Source organism: Mustela erminea, chromosome 18 (genome assembly GCF_009829155.1).
Source record: "Mustela erminea isolate mMusErm1 chromosome 18, mMusErm1.Pri, whole genome shotgun sequence".
NCBI lineage: Eukaryota > Metazoa > Chordata > Mammalia > Carnivora > Mustelidae > Mustela > Mustela erminea.
In genome coordinates this window covers 6509575-6528903 of record NC_045631.1, presented here as the reverse complement: position 1 = coordinate 6528903, position 19329 = coordinate 6509575, and the positions used below count along the sequence as shown (strand labels likewise).

At 39.5% G+C, this 19329-nt stretch overlaps 1 protein-coding gene across 5 annotated transcripts in view; it reads right to left on the bottom strand.

Moving 5' to 3' along the window:
* ARHGAP44 (Rho GTPase activating protein 44) overlaps positions 1 to 19329 on the bottom strand; it is a 166454-nt gene that overhangs the window by 72692 nt on the left and 74433 nt on the right. For all 5 annotated transcript variants that reach the window (XM_032319593.1, XM_032319597.1, XM_032319594.1 and 2 more), the window contains exons 2-3: positions 4222 to 4261; positions 3717 to 3821 (exon numbers count right to left, since the gene is read on the bottom strand). In XM_032319593.1, the coding sequence (XP_032175484.1) occupies positions 3717 to 3821; positions 4222 to 4261 (145 nt within the window). The remainder of the gene's footprint in view (positions 1 to 3716; positions 3822 to 4221; positions 4262 to 19329) is intronic.

Sequence of the window (19329 nt, the reverse complement as noted above, 5' to 3'; positions counted from 1 at the left end):
CCTAGTTTCAGGGGTACAACACCGTGAGTGAGCAACTGTATATACACGCACACTACGCTCCCCAGAGCATAGTTACCATCTGTCACCATACGGCACCATTACAATGACTATATTCCCGATGCTGCGCCTTTCATCCCAGTCACACTCCCTTGCCACCCATGTCGTCCCTCCCCCACCACCCTCCTGCTGGCCCCCATCAGTTTCTTCTCTGTATTTACCTCTCGACCCTCTCTTCACACCCAACCTCCCCATTTAGTGTTCATTACTTCCCTCACTCCCACTTTCCCCCTTCATTTTTTTTTGCAAGTTTCTCACTTTCAATCTCTGATTCTTTTCACCTGTTCCTTAGATCTTGACACATCTCCTTACCTAATAATTTCAAAGAACTGAGTACATATGTCAGTACCCGAGGCAATTAATAAGTGTCATGTCTCCTATTAAATCCCTTGATGTGTTACTTTAGAAAAAAACCCGGAAGAATGTATTTGAGTTGTGGCTTCGGACATTTTTCTCCTGCCAGTCTGTGGCTGTTCAATATTTTAAACAGCTGAGTTTCTTTTCAGCTGGATCCTATATTCAGTCCTATGAGGACACTAAAAGACTGGTCAGCTCAAGAAATCATTGACCCAATCAAACGCGAGACGTTTGTGCGGGGCGGGGGGAGGGGAGAATCACTGACCTATACCTATGTGAGCACCCTTCCAGCACAGACTTCCTCCAGGTCAACCCCACAGGTGTCCAGCTCACATGGTGACCCCTGGATTAATGTGGCTACAATCCTCAGGGCCCAACTACAGCCACTGCGTGCCTCCCTGCCAACAGACGCCTGTTCACATGTGTCCCAGAAGGTGCCTCATGGCCAGCCAAGGCAAATCCATTTCTCTCTGACACATATCCATTTCCTCAGCCTCGCTGGCAGGCGGACATAAAAGAAATTCTGGGAAAGACTTTTTTCCTCCCTGAGAAAACAAGCAAGCAAACAAACAAACAAACAAAAAAGCATGCAGAGATAGTTCATCCTCTTACCACCCACCCTCAAGCTTTCTGCCTTTGAAGCGGTTACATGAAGACGTGATGTCTGGAGCTGCAGCAGCCACGTTGCCACTGAGAGGAGCCAGAATATTACAGAACTGCTGACCCAGAGCCGATGAATACACCTCAGGACCCGCGACTTCAGTCACCTCATGAAGTGATACAGTAAGGGTCTTTTTGCTGAGTTAATTAGTTAATTAGTTAACAATTAATTAGTGTTAGCTATATCTTCTATTTGTTGTGTTCTGAGGTTTTGACATCTGGTGTCTTGGTGACCCTGGAGGGACCACCTCTGTGAGGGTCAGCTAATGCTTAGAGATAGTAAAAAAAAAAAAAAAAAAAAAAAAAACAATTCACCCATGAGTGTGCCTATCAAATGAAAATCAACCAATCCACAGCCTACACCTCAACTACCTCTTTAATGGGGCTTTCATTCTCCAGGCCACCATCCACCTGCCCTAACCCCCTTAGGGTCAGGTGCCAGACAACTAGGGACAAGAGCCTGCTAAAGCTATTCAAACAAGCCAATCCTAAGCCTGTTTCTCCCGCGTCATCCACTCCTCCCAGGTGGAAGCACAATCATGTCTCTTGCCCACATTTTCCTTCTTCTGTCCTGAGTGACTCTGGGGTTCCCCTTATGGGGGTACACCCCCACCGCCATCAAACTTGCATTTTCAATGCCAATGATCCCCTGACCTACTGGCCTCACCAGATCTTAAATTTTCTATTACTATCCTATCTTTTAGAACATGTAGGGAGCCAAATGCCTCCTAACTGATAAAGTTTGCAAGACCCTCAATTCAAATCAAACTCGACACATCTAGGCAATTTCACCTTATCCCCCCCCCAAAAATAATTCTAGTACTAATCAACCTACTAACACAAAAGGACAGTTTCAACCCTCTTCAAGAACATTCAGTTGCTCCTCCTGATTCTAAACTATTCTGTATTATAGACCAGTTATTTTAAAAACAGTACTTCTTAGAACAAATGAAAGGAAGTGGGTCATGGCCAGGCCTGGCGGCAGGCCCTCACCCAAAACATCTATCACCTGGAGTCCTACCTTAGATGTTTGTTTAGTGAATGGGTCTCATGTCCAAAGCAATTTTGCAGACTCTCCTTTTAGACCACTCAGGTTCCCCTTGCTAAAATTCCTGATACATGCAGAATTACCTCCATAGACATTTTCCAAACCCTTAGTCACCAGAATGTTTCACTTCTACCATATGTAAGAGATTCCTGCTGGGAATATTAAGAAAGAAAACACCATTCATCTGTCAAAGGGATTCTCAGCTCCTTCAACAGACGAATGGATAAAGAAGATGTGGTTCATATATACAATGGAATATTACACAGCCATCAGAAAGGATGAATGCCCACCATTTGCTTTGAGATGGTTGGAACTGGAGGGGATTATGCTGAGTGAAATAAGTCAAGCAGAGAAAGACAATTATCAGAGGGTTTCATTAATATGTGGAGCATAAGGAATAGTGTGGAAGGCATTAGGAGAAAGAAGGGGAAAACAAAGGGGGGGAAAGTCAGAGGGGGAGACAAACCACGAGGGACTATGGGGACCAGGAAACAAACTGAGGGTTTCAGAGGGGAGGGGAGTGGGAAGAGGGGTTGGCCCAGTGATGGGTATTGTGGGGGGCATGGATTGCATGGAGCACTGGATGTTCTATGCAAACAATGAATCATAGAACACTACATCAAAAACTAATGATGTACTGTATGGTGACTAACATAATTAAAAAAAAAAGTTAAAATGGATACTCAAAAAAAAAACAACCCCCAAAAAACAAAAATGACACCAGGGCTGGGAAGAAGACAGAATGATGGATAAGGCAGGCAGAGATGGGTCTTACACTGCAGCATGGGACTGGGGTGAAGCATCGGGACACATCACATGACCATCCCTAGAAAGGGGACCACCGGAGCTGGGGGATGGGAGGCACATTCAGAGAGACCACTGGGAGGCAGAAGTCAACAATAACTCCTGGTCAGAGACAATCAGACGCCAAACATCTTGACTCTAAACTCAGGGATGATTAAAACATCTCAGATTGCAGATCCTTGTCATAAAGCCAAGAGGAACATCTAAGAACACATTTTAAGCTTTGGTGGAGTTTGGGGTGGGACAGGAGGTCAGGAGGGAAAGCGAGTCAGCGGTGATGACTGTTTCTGGCAGAGAATCACAATACACAACGCCCATGGGACGAATGTGGGTTACACACAAAGACGCTAGGATACCTTCCCTTGGCAGGCTCTCTGTAACTGTTTCGTTATAGGGAAAATCCTTCACAGGTCCCCTGTCACCTCCAAAACCACAGTGTCACTTTTCCCATGAGATCTTACAGGACCATGGAGGCACACAGAATCTATGACAAGACGTAGGTTTAAGCTTCCCTAACGGTGGACTCCCAAGCGTGGCCCTGTTGCCCCAGTGCAGGGAATACAAAGAGAGAGGGACCATGTCCTGCCTGCTCATGGTGGGGATGCTTCAGGCAGGTTAAAGGGTGGGAAGAGATGGGAAGGGGCTGCCACACCAGAGAAACTCCTGCCAACTCGCAGACAGAGAAATGGCTGGAGAGATGACACAGCCACACCAAACGAGGCCCCCAGAGTGGGTCCCCTATCTTGCAGGGGTGAGGCTACCGGTGGGGCAGGGGTAGGAAGGCACTTACAGAACGCTTGTCGGCCTCGGCCCCTTGCTGGCCCTGGAGACATGCAGTGAGCTTCTTGTGAGTGCTGTGGGAAACTTGCTTCACCAGCTCCAGGCGCTTCTCCACCTGCAGAGAGAGCAGTGGTGACGGGGGGAGGGCATGTCACCATGCGAGGCTAAGGTCAGAAGTGGGGCCATTGATCTGGACAATCGTGGGAGGGGAGTACAACCCGTGTTCTGCAGAGACAAGCATTGCTGGGGAGACAACACCCAATGCTGGAGAACTGGAGGGAGCCAGGCAATGGCAGACTTAGGGGCTCTCAGTGAGCCCTGCAATCAAATGACTGTCATGTCCCCCGAAAACTCTTATGTAAACCGGTATTTAAAGACCGTAAAGGAGAAAAGTTTGTGTCTACAGGGACTGCACCAAGAGCAGTCTGAGCAGTTGAAATGGTTGTGGGGATGGCTCAAGTCGTAATGGGAAGACATATTCGGTGTCCGTGTTTGAGGGGCCGGTGATACCTTACCTGAAGAAGGTCTTCGCTCAGAACTTCAGTCTTTTCTGCCCTAAAGAGAAAATTGAGAAACGTGTCAGTAAAAAATAAAAAATAAAAAAAAAATTAGGAACATAGTCTCTTTCTTATCCTCCACACTCTCTGTTCATGGCGAGACAAGAGAAAAAGACATGCACAACAGAGATTTCTCATAAGAGAAAATATGAACAATCCCGGGATTGACTGGGAACCAACCGTAAATCCTCCGGCAAACAGCAAACAAGAGCCCTTGCACACTCTTCTGCTACAGACTGGAACCAGGATGAAAGACAGCAAACACGTTTCTTTCTTTCCAAGCATTCTTTTTTTAAGTAACAGAATTAGGCATGTTCCCCAACCTGTACCCCATAGCCTCCCCCAGACAAGCAAGTAAAAGTAACAGAAATCTGAGCAGAGATCAATAAACAGCAAAGAAGAAGAAAACACTGAGTTCTGGTGACGAATGCAAATGTCACCATGGAGATGTGACAACTGAGGGTTAGGTGCCCCCACCAGAAAGTGGGGGGCTTGACCCGGAGATGAACACATTCTGAGAAAGAATTTCGGCACAGGTTGAAGTGGCCCCAACCTATTAGCAACCCTACTGACATCCCATCTGGGGTGAATGAGAATCTTCTTTGGAGCAAAGCGGTCTCAGTTTCTCGTCTGGAGAATCTCCCAGGTAAGGTTCAGTCAATGATTTCCTTCGCACAGGTGTGTTCTCTTGTGTTTCTGGGAGTCTCTCTCTCCTTCTCACACTCTCACATATAATCTGCAAATTCCCATGAAAACCAACTGTCAACACTAAAGGTCCAGAGAAAGAAGAAACAACATACGGAGAGCCTGGAGAACTTCAATGACCTGGATTATCAAAGACGGTAACATCTGCAGGAAATACTGAAGAACAAATGATACACTGAAGGAAGAGAGTGAGGACGTTGGCTTCTGGGAGGATGGAGTGAGCACACTGCACTTACTCCCCCTCACTAAGTAAACACAAAACCCTGGGACCTTATGTATACAACTAACAAGAAATCTCTGCAAGGTGGGCACAAGGCAGACCGGCTAGAAGCCACCAGATCCAGTGAATGGCATGGAGTGGCGTGGTGGGGATTTCTGCCTCACATATTCCACACGTGGCGCTTTGGAAGTTGTGAACCAAAACACCAGTGAGGACAGCCAAAACAAGACCAACACAAGCCAGGTCTCTGTAGCCAAAGGATCAGGAAAGAAGCAACCTGGCAAGATAGAAAATGTCTATAGACAATAATTGCTCACTCAAGCCAAACGCTACAGGAAAAAAAAACAAAACACAACCCTGTTGTCCTACCCCACCCATATCACCAAATGCAGGGAAGGGAGCCTAGCCTTCCACCCTTGCCAGGCAAGGCACTCGGCCCTCCCCACCTCTTCTTGGCCAGTGTAGCATCAGAGACATTTGAATATGGAGCTGGGGAATTTGTCACCGCTTGGCTGTAACAGTGGAAACCACATGAGCAGTCCATGCATCTACCATCACCTGGTGGTGACAAGGCATCCTTCTCCGTCCTTGTGGAGGTGGTCTAACAGGGGCTTGGGAGGGAGTCAGGACTTTCACCACCATCCAGCAGTAACAAAACCATCCTTTGCCACAGCATAGCTACAAGCCAAGTGGGGAGCCATAACAAACCACTCCCACCCCTCCCAGTCAGGGAGGTATCAGTGAGGATCCAATGGGGAGCCAGAATTTCCACTCCCACCCAGCACTAATGAGCAGCACCACCTTCTTGGGGGAGCGGGAGCCAGTGAAGGCCAAGCAATGAGCCTGGACTTCTATTTCCACCTGCCAGTAACAAAGCAGCATTCTCCCTTCCCCTGCTCAAATGATATCAGAGAACATCAGCTAAAAGAGAAAGTTTAAATAAAACCGAGAATTTCATGCTATAATACAATACTCAAGTTTCATGACTTATCATATCAAGAATCAGAAAGATCTCAAATTGAAAGAAGACAATCAATAAATGCCAAAAGCAGAATGACAGAGATGTCAGAATTATGTGGCAAAGACTTTCAAGCATTCACTGTGAAGATGCCTTGATGAGCATTTATGAACATGACTGAAACAAACAAAAAACCAGAAAGTGTCAAAACCAGAGGAAAGTTTAAAAAGGCCAAAGTGAAAATTTTAGAGTTGAGAAATGCAATAATCTAAATTGAAAAATCCCGGTGGGCAGATTCAACTTCGGAATGGAGGGAGCAAAGGAGAAATCAGTGAACTGGAAGAAAGCACAAGAGACACTTCCTGGTCTAAACAACAGAGCAAAAATAGATCAAACCAACAAACAAAAACAAGGGACCTGTGGAACTATAATAGAAGATTAAATATTTATTTCATTGGAGTCCCAGAAGAGGGAAAAGAAGGTAGGGCTGAAAAAGTACTCAAAAGAATATAACAGTTGAAAACTCCCCGAATACGGCAAAGGACATAATATTCAAGATGCTGAACAAACCCAAAACACAATAACAGGATAAACAGGATAAACACAAGGAATTCCTCACCAAGACTCATTGTCAGATTTCTGAAACTAAAGGCAAAGACCTGACAGCAGAGAGACAAAAATGATACCTTACTAACAGAGGGGAAACCATTTGAATTATAGATTTATGAGGAGAAATTACAGAATACAGAAGGAAGTGGCACACCATTTATCAAGTACTGAAAGAAAAGAACTAACTGCTAATCTATAATCCTATATTCAATGAAAATATCCTATAGGAATAAAAAAAAACAACAAGATATTCTCAGATAAAGGAAAACTAACAAAATGTGTCATCAGCAGGCTTGCCTTAAGGAATTGCTAAAGAAGTTCTAAATAAAAAACAATAAAAAAGAAATGGTAAAAGAAACAGCCTTGAAGTATCAGGAAGGAAAGAAAAACCTGGTGATGAAAAACAGTAAATAAAATAGTATTCTATCTCCTCTTGAGTCTTTTAAATTGATGGTTGAAGCAAATTTATAACATTGTGTATGTAGCTCTAAATGTATGTAGAGGAAATATTTAATACAATTATAATTGAGAAATGGTAAAGGCACATAAAGAAAAATAAAGTTTCTAGATTTCACTCAAACTGGTAAAATAATACTATCAGTAGACTACGAAAAGCTATGTAATACCATTACTATGTAATACCATTAAAACAGCTACATAAGGAGATACACTCAAAAATGCCATAGAGAAACCAAAATGTAACCTAACCCAGAAGGAAAGAAAAAGAAAACAAAGCAATGAAAAACAGGGGGAAAAAAAACACCATAGAAAATAAAATGGACTTAAGCCTTAAGATAGCCAGACTTATGTTAAATGTAAATGGTCTACATATGTCAATTCAAAGGCGAGATTGGCAGAGTGGATTCAAAATATATTGTCTAGGGGCACCTGGGTAGCTCAGTCAGTTAAGCTTCTACCTTCCGCTCAGGTTATGATCCGTGCATCCTGGGATTGAGCCCCGCATCAGGCTCTCTGCTCACCAGGGAGTGTGCGTCTCCCTCTCCCTTTGCCACTCCCCCAACTTATGCTCTCTCTCTCTTATTTATCAAAAAACAAACAAACAAACAAACAAACAAATAAAACCTTTTAAAAAATATGTTGCCTACAAGAATCTCACTTAAAGTATAATTATACAAGTAGATTGAAAGTAAAACTGTAGAAAAATATACCATGTAAACACTAGTCAGAAGCAAGCAGAAGGGGCTACATGAACATATGAAGAAGATTTCAATATAGAGAAATGACCAGAGACAGAAAGGAGCATAATATAATGAGAAAAGGTCAATGCACCAGGAAGACACAACAATCCTAAATGTGGGTGAACTAAACAACAAAACTACAAAATATGTGAAGCAAGAATGTACCGAACTAAAAGGAGACAAATCCACATTTATAACTGGAGACTTCAAAACCCCCTCTTTTAACAACTGACAGACTAACTAGATACAAAAAATTAGGAAGAATAAGTGAGAACACACAACTCCATTAACCAATAGAACTGAATGGACATTTACAGGACATTCCATTCAACATCACAGAATACACATTCTTTTCCAGGGCTCATGGAACATATACCAAGACAGACAATCTCTGGGGCCATAAGACAAACCTCAGTTCATTTGAAATAACTGAAATCACATATAATGTATTCTCTGATCACAGTAGAATCAAAATATAAATTAGTAACGGAAAGATATGAAGGAAATACTGAAAAATCCAAATACTTGGTTATAAAATAAAACATTTCTAAATAATCCATAAGTCAAAGAGAAAGTCTCAAAAGAAATAAATAAAAAAAACCTGAACTGAATAAAAATGAAAATACAATGTATCAAAATGTTATATATAGCCAAAGCAATGCTAAGAGGGAAACAGACAGCACCAAATCCATACACTAGAAAAAGAAACATTCTCAAATTGAAATCTAAGCTCCTACTGCAACACCTATAAAAAGTTGACCAAAATAAATCCGAAGTAAGGACAAGGAAGGATAGCATGACAATAAGGGCAGAAATGAATGTTTAAAACAAAAAGAAATAATAAAAGAGAAAAATCAATGATAGAGCTGGTTCTTTGAAAAAATAAGTATAACTGAAGTACACCGTAACACAACTGAAAAGACAGAAAAAGAGAAGACAAATTACCAATAAGAGTGAAACAGAAGATATCACTACAGAACCCTATAAATGTCTAAATGTCTTAGAAGCTTATATATGGGGGCACCTGGGTGGCTCAGTGGGTTGAGCCTCTGCCTTCCGCTCACGTCATGATCTCGGGATGCTGGGATCAAGCCCCGCATCGGGCTCTCTGCTCAGCAGGGAGCCTGCTTCCTCCACTCTCTCCACCTGCCTCTCTGCCTACTTGTGATCTCTGTCTATCAAATAAATAAATAAAATATTTTTAAAAAAGAACCTTATATATGTAAATGTAACAATTTACATGAAATGGACTAATTCTTTAAAAAAAACACAAACCACCATATAGGTATATATAGCCAATAGGAATAGACAATTTGAGGGGTGCTTGGGTGGCTCAGTGGGTTATGCACCTACCTTTGGCTCAAGTGGTCCTGGGGTCCTAGGACCTAGAGAGCATTGGGCTCTCTGCTCAGCAGGGAGCATGCTTCTCCCTCTCCCTCTGCCTACTTAAGCTCTTTCTTCCTGGTGTGTCAAATTAAAAAAAAAAAGGAATAGATAATTTGTTTTGTTTTGTTTTTAAGGATTTTATTTATTTATTTAGCAGAGAGAGAGAGAGCACAAGAGTGGCAGAGGGAGCGGGAGAAGCAGGATCCTCGCTGAGCAGGGAGCCCAACATGGGACTTGATCCCAGGGCCCTGGGATCATGACCTGAGCTGAAGGCAGACACTTAGCCCACTGAGCCCCCCAGACACCCCAGGAATAGGTAATCTGAATAGCCCTGTAATAGTAGAAAATTGAACTCAAACTATTAAGTCTTCCCATCCCCCAAAATCTTAAGGTCCAGAAGGCTCCACAAAAGGATACTACCAAATATTTAAAAAAGAAATAGCACCACTTCTACCCAAACTCTTCCAGAATACAGAAGAGGGAGCACTTCCCAGTTCATTTTATGAAGGGAGTATTCTTTTGATACCAAAACCAGACAAAGAAGAATTAAAAAAAAAATAACTACAGACTAATATTCCTCATGAATATAGGTATATGAATCCTTAACATAACATTACCAAATAGAATTCAGTAATATATAAAAATAATTATTCACCATTACCAAGTTGGGTTTGTTTCAGAGATACTATTCCAGGGATCTGAAAATCAATCAGTATAAAATCCATCATATTACATACAGACTAAAAAAGAAAAACCTGATCATATCAATGGATTCAGAAAAAAGCATTTGAAAATGCAATTCAATTCAAAACCTACTCTTGGTCAAAACTTCCAGAAAGCTGGAAATAGGAGGGGACTTCCTCAACTTAAATAACATCTGCAAAACAAAATAAAACACAAAATCAAACAAAATAAATCCTACAGGTGACATCTTACCTAATGGGGAAAGGTTAGATACCTTGCTCCTTAAGATGGAGACTGAGGCAAGTGTGTCTGACCTTGACACAACCCACACGATACCACAAGTCTGACTCAGTGCAATAAGGCAAGAAAAGTAAACAAAAAGGAAACAGATCTGAAAGGAACAAATTTAAATGTCCCTATTTACAGATGACATTATTGTCTACGTAGAAAATGCCAAAAAAATCTACAGGGAAAAAAATACCTCAAACTAACAAATGAGTTCAACAGGGTTGCAGGACACAAGGTAAACATACACAAATTAAATCTACATCTTTATGTTGGTAATAAACACATGAATCCCGAGATTAGAAATTAAATGCCAAAAAAAAAAAAAAATCAAATGCCATTGACAACTGCTACAAAAAAATAAAATACCTACAAATCTATCAAAATATGTACTGAAGATGTATGCTGGAAACTACAAAATACTTATGACAAATCAAAGAAGCTCTAAATAAATAGAGGCACAAAACTGTGTGGATTGGAAAATGCAACATAATAAATATACCAATATTCAAAAATGAGTTATGGATTAATTGATCTAGTCCCATTCAAAATTTTATCCCGATTTTTTGTGGCTACAGCCAGGCTGAATATAAAATCAATACAAAACTGAAAAGGAAGTAGAAGATCTAAAATAATTTTTAGAAAAAGTAAATTGGGGGCACCTGGGTGGCTCAGGGTTAAAGCCTCTGCCTTTAGCTCAGGTCATGATCTCAGGGTCCTGGGATCGAGTCCCGCATCAGGCTCTCTGCTCAGCGGGGAGCCTGCTTACTCCTCTCTCTCTCTCTCTGCCTGCTTCTCTGCCTACTTGTGATCTCTGTGTGTCAAATAAATGAATAAAATCTTAAAAAAATAAATTTGTAGGACTCACTACCTAATGTTAAGACTTCTTTAAGTCATCAAAAGAGTATGGTGGTAAAAAGATAGAAAGAACAAATAAATAAATAAATAAGATCTAGACAATATAACCAACTGATTTATCACCACTGATTTAGGACAATGCAAAGGCCATTCAAAGGAAGAAAAATAGAGTCTCCAACAAATTGTTCTGAAAAAACTGAATATTCATATGCAAAAAATATGAACCTTGACCCATACATACTTCACAGCATGTATAAAAACTAACTCATAATAGTTCACACACCCAAGTATAAAAATTAGACTATAAAACTTTTGAAGAAAATATATGAGAAAATATCTTTGACCTTCGGTTAGGCAATGAGTTCTTGATATGATAACAAAAGCATAATCCATAAAAGAAAAAGAATTGATGCGTTAAACTTCATCAAAACTGGGGCACCTGGGTGGCTCAATGGGTTAAGCCTCTACCCTCAGCTCAGGTCACGGTCTGAGGGTCCTGGGATCAAGCCCCACATACGGCTCTCTGCTCAGCGGGGAACCTGCTTCACCCCCTCTCTCTGCCTGCCTCTTTGCCTACTTGTGATCTCTCTCTCTGTGTCAAATAAATAAATAAAATCTTAAAAAAAAAAAAAACACTTCATCAAAACTAAAAGCTTTTGCTCTAGGAAAGACAGTGTTAAAAACCGTTAAGACATCCCACAGAAAGAGAAAATATTTGCAGATCAGATACATGAAAGAAGAATTATTGCCAGAATATATAAACAACTTTCAAACTCAACAATAAGAAAAAAAATCCTATTGGAAAACGGGCAAAAAATCTGAGCAGAAACTTTATCGAGGCAAAAAATCTGAGCAGAAACTTTATCGAGGAAGATCTATGGCAAATAAGAACGGAAAAAACTTCTCAACATTATCCATTAGGAAAATGAGAATTTATACTCAAATGAAGTAAAGCTATTCATGTGGCAAAAGTGCCACCACCACCACCCCTCAAACCTCACCATATTAAGTTCTGGAGAGACTGTAAAGCCATTGGAACTCTACCATGTGTCCGGGAGCTGAGGGCAAAGCAAAATGGTAAAAGCCCCTATGGAAAACAGCTCGGCAGTTTCTTACAAACTTGAACACACACTTGCCAGATGACCTAGCAAGGCTACCTTAGAGAAAATAAAATTTACGTTCATACACACACCCCTACAACATCTCATGAATATTCAACAGCAGCTTTACTTGCAATGGCGAAAAGCTGGAAGGAACCTGAACTGTTAAGTGAAAGGATTAACAAGAGAAAAATCGGGAAGATTAAAAAGAAAAGAAAAGAAAAAACGTATACCAGGCTATTTTTAATTAATATCATATTACTGTTAGCCCAAATAGACTTTGAAGCAAAAAAACCAAAAAACCAAAAAACAAACCCACAACAAAAAACAAAACAAAACAAAACAACAACAAACACATAAGGGAGGAAGGAACCCAATATAATGAAAAGTCTACCTCACCAAGAGCCTGTAAGAATTCTGCACTTGGATGTACCCGACTAAAACCACAAAATATATAAATCAAAACAGAGAACTTCAGGGAAGCCCTAAAAAATGTACCATAATAGAAATGTATCATTTCCCTTTTAATTAATGATAGGTAAAGCACACACACAAGAAGTAAAGATACAGAGGATTTGAAAAACTTGTTAACAGATTTGACGGACACACATGGAACACTGAATCTAATCACAGAAATTCTTCTGGTGCACATAAGTATTCATTTCTAAAAATTAACCCCTTTGTAGCCTTTCAAGGATGTCTCGACAAAAACCAAAGAAGAGATGCCAAGCAGACAATGTTCTCTTACCCTGAGGTCATTTAAGTTGCAATACATAGCTGAAAAGTTAAAATTTTAAGAAACACACATACAAGATTTAGAAACTTTAAAAACAATTCTAAATAGCTCAGAGGTCAAAGAGATATGGCTAGAAATTTAAAATATTGAGAATGAACAGTTAAAATATCAAACTTGAGGGGTGCCTGGGTGGCTCAGTGGGTTAAGCTTCTGCCTTCGGCTCAGGTCATGATCCCAGGGTCCTGGGATCGAGTCCCGCATTGGGCTCTCTGCTCAGCGGGGAGTCTGCTTCCCTCTCTGCCTGCGGCTCTCCCTGTTCCTGTTCCCTCTCTTGCTGTGTCTCTCTGTCAAACAAATAAATAAAAATCTTAAGTAAAATAAAATATCAAACTTGTGAGCAAAGTGATACTTTAAAAAATATAGAAACGCAAATGCTTATTTTAGAAGAGAGGCTGAAAATACTTGAGAAGTATAAACAGTTTAAAATTCAAGAAATGAGAAGGAAGGAAATAACAAAGCGAAGAAATTAGTAAAATAGAAAAAAAATTGAATCAACAAAGTTGATAGTTAATTTTTTGAAAAGACTAACAAAATAGCAAATCTCTATAGGAATTATCCAGAAAAAGAGAGAGAGAAGGAAATAATAACAGAAAAGAAAAGTGGAATATAACCAGTAATACTGCAGAGATTAAAAAAATAAATGAAAGTTATGAACAGCTTTACTTGAAAACAGAACAAAATGGCCAAAGAGCTAGAAAAATAAAGCAAGCTCAAACTGACTCAAAAATAAATAGGAAATCTGACTAATCCTATAAACCTTTAAAAAAAACACTGAAGCAGTAATTAAATATCTTTCCACAAGGAAAAAAGAAGACCAAGATATGTAGTAGGAAACTTTTCAACAAATGTTTCCTTCCAAACTTGTACAAACTCTTCAAAAGAATAGAATAAAATAAAATAAAATAAAATAAAATGCAACACACACAGCTCATGCTAACAGCGAAGTATAACTCGTTACCAAAACTAGATAAGGCAGAAAGAAAATTATAGACCAGTCCTATACATTAAGAATCATAAAAATCTCCTCAAAAAATTAGCATATTATGAACAAATTAGATTAATCGCTGGAATGCAAGAGTGGTTTTCCTATTTTTAAAGGCTTTATTTTTAAGTAATCTCTGCACCCAATGTGGGGCTCAAACTCAAACCCTGAGATCAAGCGTCCCATGCACCACCAACTGAGCCAGCCAGGCGCCCCGAGAGTGATTTAATTTTAGATATCTGCAAGTGTAATTCATCACACTGACAGATTAAAGGATAAACCATGATGGTCTCAAATAATGCAGACAAAATATTTAATAAAACTCAGTGCCTCTTCAAGAAAGATAGGGAAAATAAGGAAAATTTTTACCTTTGTTTTTTGAAATGTACCTATAAAACATTATTTTCCATGGGATCATGTTGAAAATATTCCCTCTAAAGTCAAGAAAACAATGCCTACTATCACTTTCTAGCCAGCTCAGCAAGTAAGTGAAATGGATTTAAAAACTGAAGAGAAAGAAGCTAAACTGACATAATGTATAGAAGTTATTAAAAGTAATGCAAGTTTAGAATGAGAGCTGGATATAAGAGCAATATAACAAAATCAATATAACCAGCAAATACTTAGATCTAAGTTCAAAAATCACTTAACACAGGAGAAAAAAGGTAGAATAAATGTAATAAAAGATGGGCAATATCTCATGGAGAAAAAAATTAGTAGAAGACACTAACAAAGACAAAATGAAAGATATCCTGTATTTATGGATAGAAAGAATTAACTTCATAAAGATATAAGTTCTCTTTATACCAATGGAACTTGAATGAAAATTCCAAATGAGGACTTTTATAAACTAATTTAGGGGCCCCTGGGTGGCTCAGTTGGTTAAGTATCTGCCTTCGGCTCCAGTCACAATCTTGGGGTCCTGGGATCGAGTCCCGTGTGAGCCTCTCTGCTCAGCGCGCAGTCTGCTTCTCCCTCTCCCTCTGTGGTCTCTCTTTTCTCTCTCAAAAAAATAACTAAATAAAATAAAATAAAAATTTTAAAAACAATTTAATGAGCCAATCTAAAACTTCTATGGCAATGCAAAGACATGAGAAAAAAACCACAGTCATCCTTAGGAAGAACAGGCTGGAGGAATTTCACCACCAGATACTGAAACTTACTAAAGTCAGAGCAATTAAGACAGTATTATATCAGTGTTCACACTGAACAGGAGAACAGAAGCATGTCCAGGAATAGATCCACACACGAAAAAATGATAGATAGAGGTGTTATGCCAGATTGCAGAAAAGATGTGTTTATCCAGTATGTAGGGCTGGATTAATTGAATATCCCTTCTCAAAAAGAAAGAAAGAAAGAAAGAAAGAAAGAAAGAAAGAAAGAAAGAAAGAAAGAAAGAAAGAAAGGAAGGAAGGAAGGAAGGAAGAAAGGGAAAAAATACCTAAAACCCAAGTCCTGATTAAATCTGAACCACAAGACATGAAAACTTGTGGGAAAATATATATGCAATGTCTTATATTTTGGACCATGGAATGACACATTGGGGAGATAAAAGATGAACCATAAAAGAAAAGAATGTTTGGGGTGCCTGGGTGGCTCAGTGGGTTGAGCCTCTGCCTTCGGCTCAGGTCATGATCTCAGGGTCCTGGGATCGAGCCCCACATCGGGCTCTCTGCTCAACAGGGAGCCTGCTTCCCTCTCTCTCTCTGCCTGCCTCTCTGCCTATTTGTGATCTCTGTCTGTCAAATAAATAAATAAAATCTTAAAAAAAAAAAAAGAATGTTTACATAAAAATTAACTTTTGTTACAGTAGTTGAGAAAAAAATGAAAAGAGAGTCAGGAAATGGAGGAAGATATATGTAAAAAAAAAAAATATAAATATATATATATATATATATATATATATAACTGCCAAAATATTAGCATTCATATCAGAACATCACATCATAGCATTCATGTCAGAAAGTTCCAAAATCAACCAAAAAAAAAAAAAAAAGGAATCAACTCTACTGAAAAATAGGCTGAAGACTAGCACTTCTGAGATGAGAGACTTCTAATGATTAACAAACATATAAAAATGTGGCCAACCTCATTAGTAACCAGGAACATACAAATTAAATTACAAAGAAATACCACTGTCCATCAACCAGCCTGATAAAAATGTCTGACAATTCCAAACAGTAAAGATAGGGAGTAAGGGAAATTGCTACAAATCACTAGTCTAACTATAAATTGTTAAAAAGCACTGTAGAAAACAATGTGTCATTATCTGGTGCATTTGACATTGAAACACAATACCCAGATGAAACATCTTTTAAGAGCACAATACAGAATATTTACTCGTATTATGTCTGATGTACTCTAGTATTTTCTACTACGCTCACCAAATTGATTTTATTATCTCTAATGGGTTGGAACCCGTATTCATAAAACACTATCCTAGAGAAGCCTCCACACATTTGCTAGGAGACATTTACAGAACAGTCCTAGCAGTTTTTTGTTTCTGTGGGTTTTTTTTGTAAAATAATAAAAAAAATTGGGGGAGGAAAAAAGTCTATCAAATAGAGTTATAAGATTCCCCCCCAAATAATAAGAAACCTAGGAATAAACCTAATAACCAAGAGGTCAAAGACCTGTACTCTGCAAATTCTAAATACTGAGGAAAGAAACTGAAGATGACAAAGATATGGAGAGACATTCCATGCTCATGGATTGGAAGAATAAATATTGGTCAAATATCTCTACTACCCAAAGCAAGCGACACATATAATGCAATCCCTAAGAAAATACCAACAGCATTTTTCACAGAACTAGAACAAACAATCCTAAAACTAGAACCACAAAAGACCCTGACCTAAAAAAGAAAAGGAGAGCTGAAGCCATCACAATTCCAGACTTCAAGTTATATTTCAAACCTTAATCCCCCAAACCAGTATGATACTAGCACAAATACAGACACAGAGATCAATGGAAGAGAATCCAGAAATAAACTCACAATTATATGGCCAATTAATCTTCAACAAGGCAGGAAGGAATATCCAATGGGGGGGAAAAATCTCTTGAACAATGCCTGCTGGGAAAACTGGACAGCTACACGTAAAAGAGGGAACCTGGACCACTCTCCTACACCACACCCAAAAATAAACTCAAAATGGTTTAAAGACCTCAATGTGTGTAGGACCTGAAACCATAAAAATCCTAGAAGAGAGGACGGCTGGTAACTTATTTGACATTGGCTGTGGCGATTTCTTTGAAAATATGTCTCCTGAAGCAAGGGGAACAAAAGTAAAATTAAACTACTGGGACTTAATCAAAATAGAAAGCTTCTGCAAGGCAGAGGAAAGATACAAAACTAAAAGGCAACCTATGGAATGGGAGTAGGTATCTGCAAATGACATTATCTGATAATGAGCTGGTATCCAAAATATATAAAGAACACATAAAACTCAACACCCAAAAACCAAATAACCCAGTTAAAAAACGGGCAGAAGACAGGAACAGACGTTTCTCCAAAGATAGTCCGAGGGGGCCAAGAGACACAAGGAAAGATGCTCCTTGTCACTTATCATCAGGGAAATGCCCATCACCATGGGATGCCACCTCCCACCTGTCAGAAAGGCTGAAATTAACAACACAAGAAACAACAGGTGTTGGCAAAGATGTAGAGAAAAAGGAACCCTCGTGCCCTGTTGGTGGGAATGCAACCTGGTGTAGCCATTGTGGAAACAGTATGGAGGTTCCTCGGAAAATTAAAGAGAATTATGTCATGTTCCAGTAATCACAGGATTGGGTATTTACCCAAAGAACACAAGAATACAAATCCAAAGGGATACATGCACCCCAATGTTGACGGCAGTGTTATTTACAACGGCCATGACATGGCAGCAGCACCCCAAGGGTCCATCTAATGATGAATGGATAATGAAGATGTGGTCTATACACAGAATATTCCTCAGCCATAAAAAAAGAATGAGGGGGCGCCTGGGTGGCTCAGTGGGTTAAGCTTCTGCCTTCAGCTCAGGTCATGATCTCAGGGTCCTGGGATCGAGTCCGGCACTGGGCTCTCTGCTTGGCAGGGAGCCTCCTTCCTCCTTTTTCTCTGTGCCTGCCTCTCTGCCTACTTGTGATCTCTCTCTGTCAAATAAATAAATAAAAATCTTAAAAAAAAAAAGAATGAAATCTTGCTATTTGCAATGACATGGATGGAACTAGAGGTTCCATCCTAAGTGAAATAAGTCAGAGAAAGACGAATACCATATGATTTCACTCATATGTGGAATTTAAGAAACAAATGAGCAAAGGGATAAAAATTAAAGAGACAAATCAAGAAACAGACTGAACAAAAAAGATTTTATTTGAGAGAGAGTGAGCAAGAGAAAGAGCGTGAGCAAGGTTGCGGGGAGAGGGAGAAGCAGACTCCCTGCTGAGCAAGGGAGCCTGATGGGGATTCTTGGAAGTTCAATACTGAAAATAGGGAAAATAAATAACAGAAAGACTACTTAAATTATACCATTTTCATAAAGTTCAAAACCAAACACCACTAAACAAAATACCGGTAAGGGATAAAATAGGTGTAGGAAAATGAAAAGCAAGCAAGGTTATATTTACAAAATTTCAAATAGTGGTTATCTCCAAAAAAAGCAGACAGACTGGATTTGGAGGAATACACAAGTGGCTTCAACATTACTGTAGTGAGTTATTTCTAAATTTGTGTAGAGGGTTCACAGCTCTCTTAATGTCTCAAAACATGTAAGAAAATAGCTAATCTATGTATTAAACAATAGATAATATAAAAAATAACAAAAGCTAAGTGTTAAGTATCAAGCATAAACTTTTAGAAGTGATTATCCCAATCCTACAAGACTAAAAACAAACCAAAAAATTAAGCCCCATCAAGCCTGGGTGGCTCAGTCAATTAAGCATCTGCCTTTGGCTTGGCTCATGATCCCAGGGTCCTGGGATGGAGCCCCAAGTCGGGTTCCCTGTTCAGCGGGGAGCCTGCTTCTCCCTCTCCTTCTTGCTCATGCTCTCTCACTATCTCGGTCTCTTCCTCTCTCAAATAAGTAAAAATCTTTTAAAAAAAAATTATGCCCATCAGATTTTCTATATTCTGGGTAAAAAAAATAGTAATAACACACACACACCCCCCTCCCCCTCACATATCACATATCATATACCACATATATACAGTGTATCTATAAACATAAAATATATCCCATAATGTCATCAATTACATATATATAATTTTAAGTACATATGAATTATATATATATTATATATTATA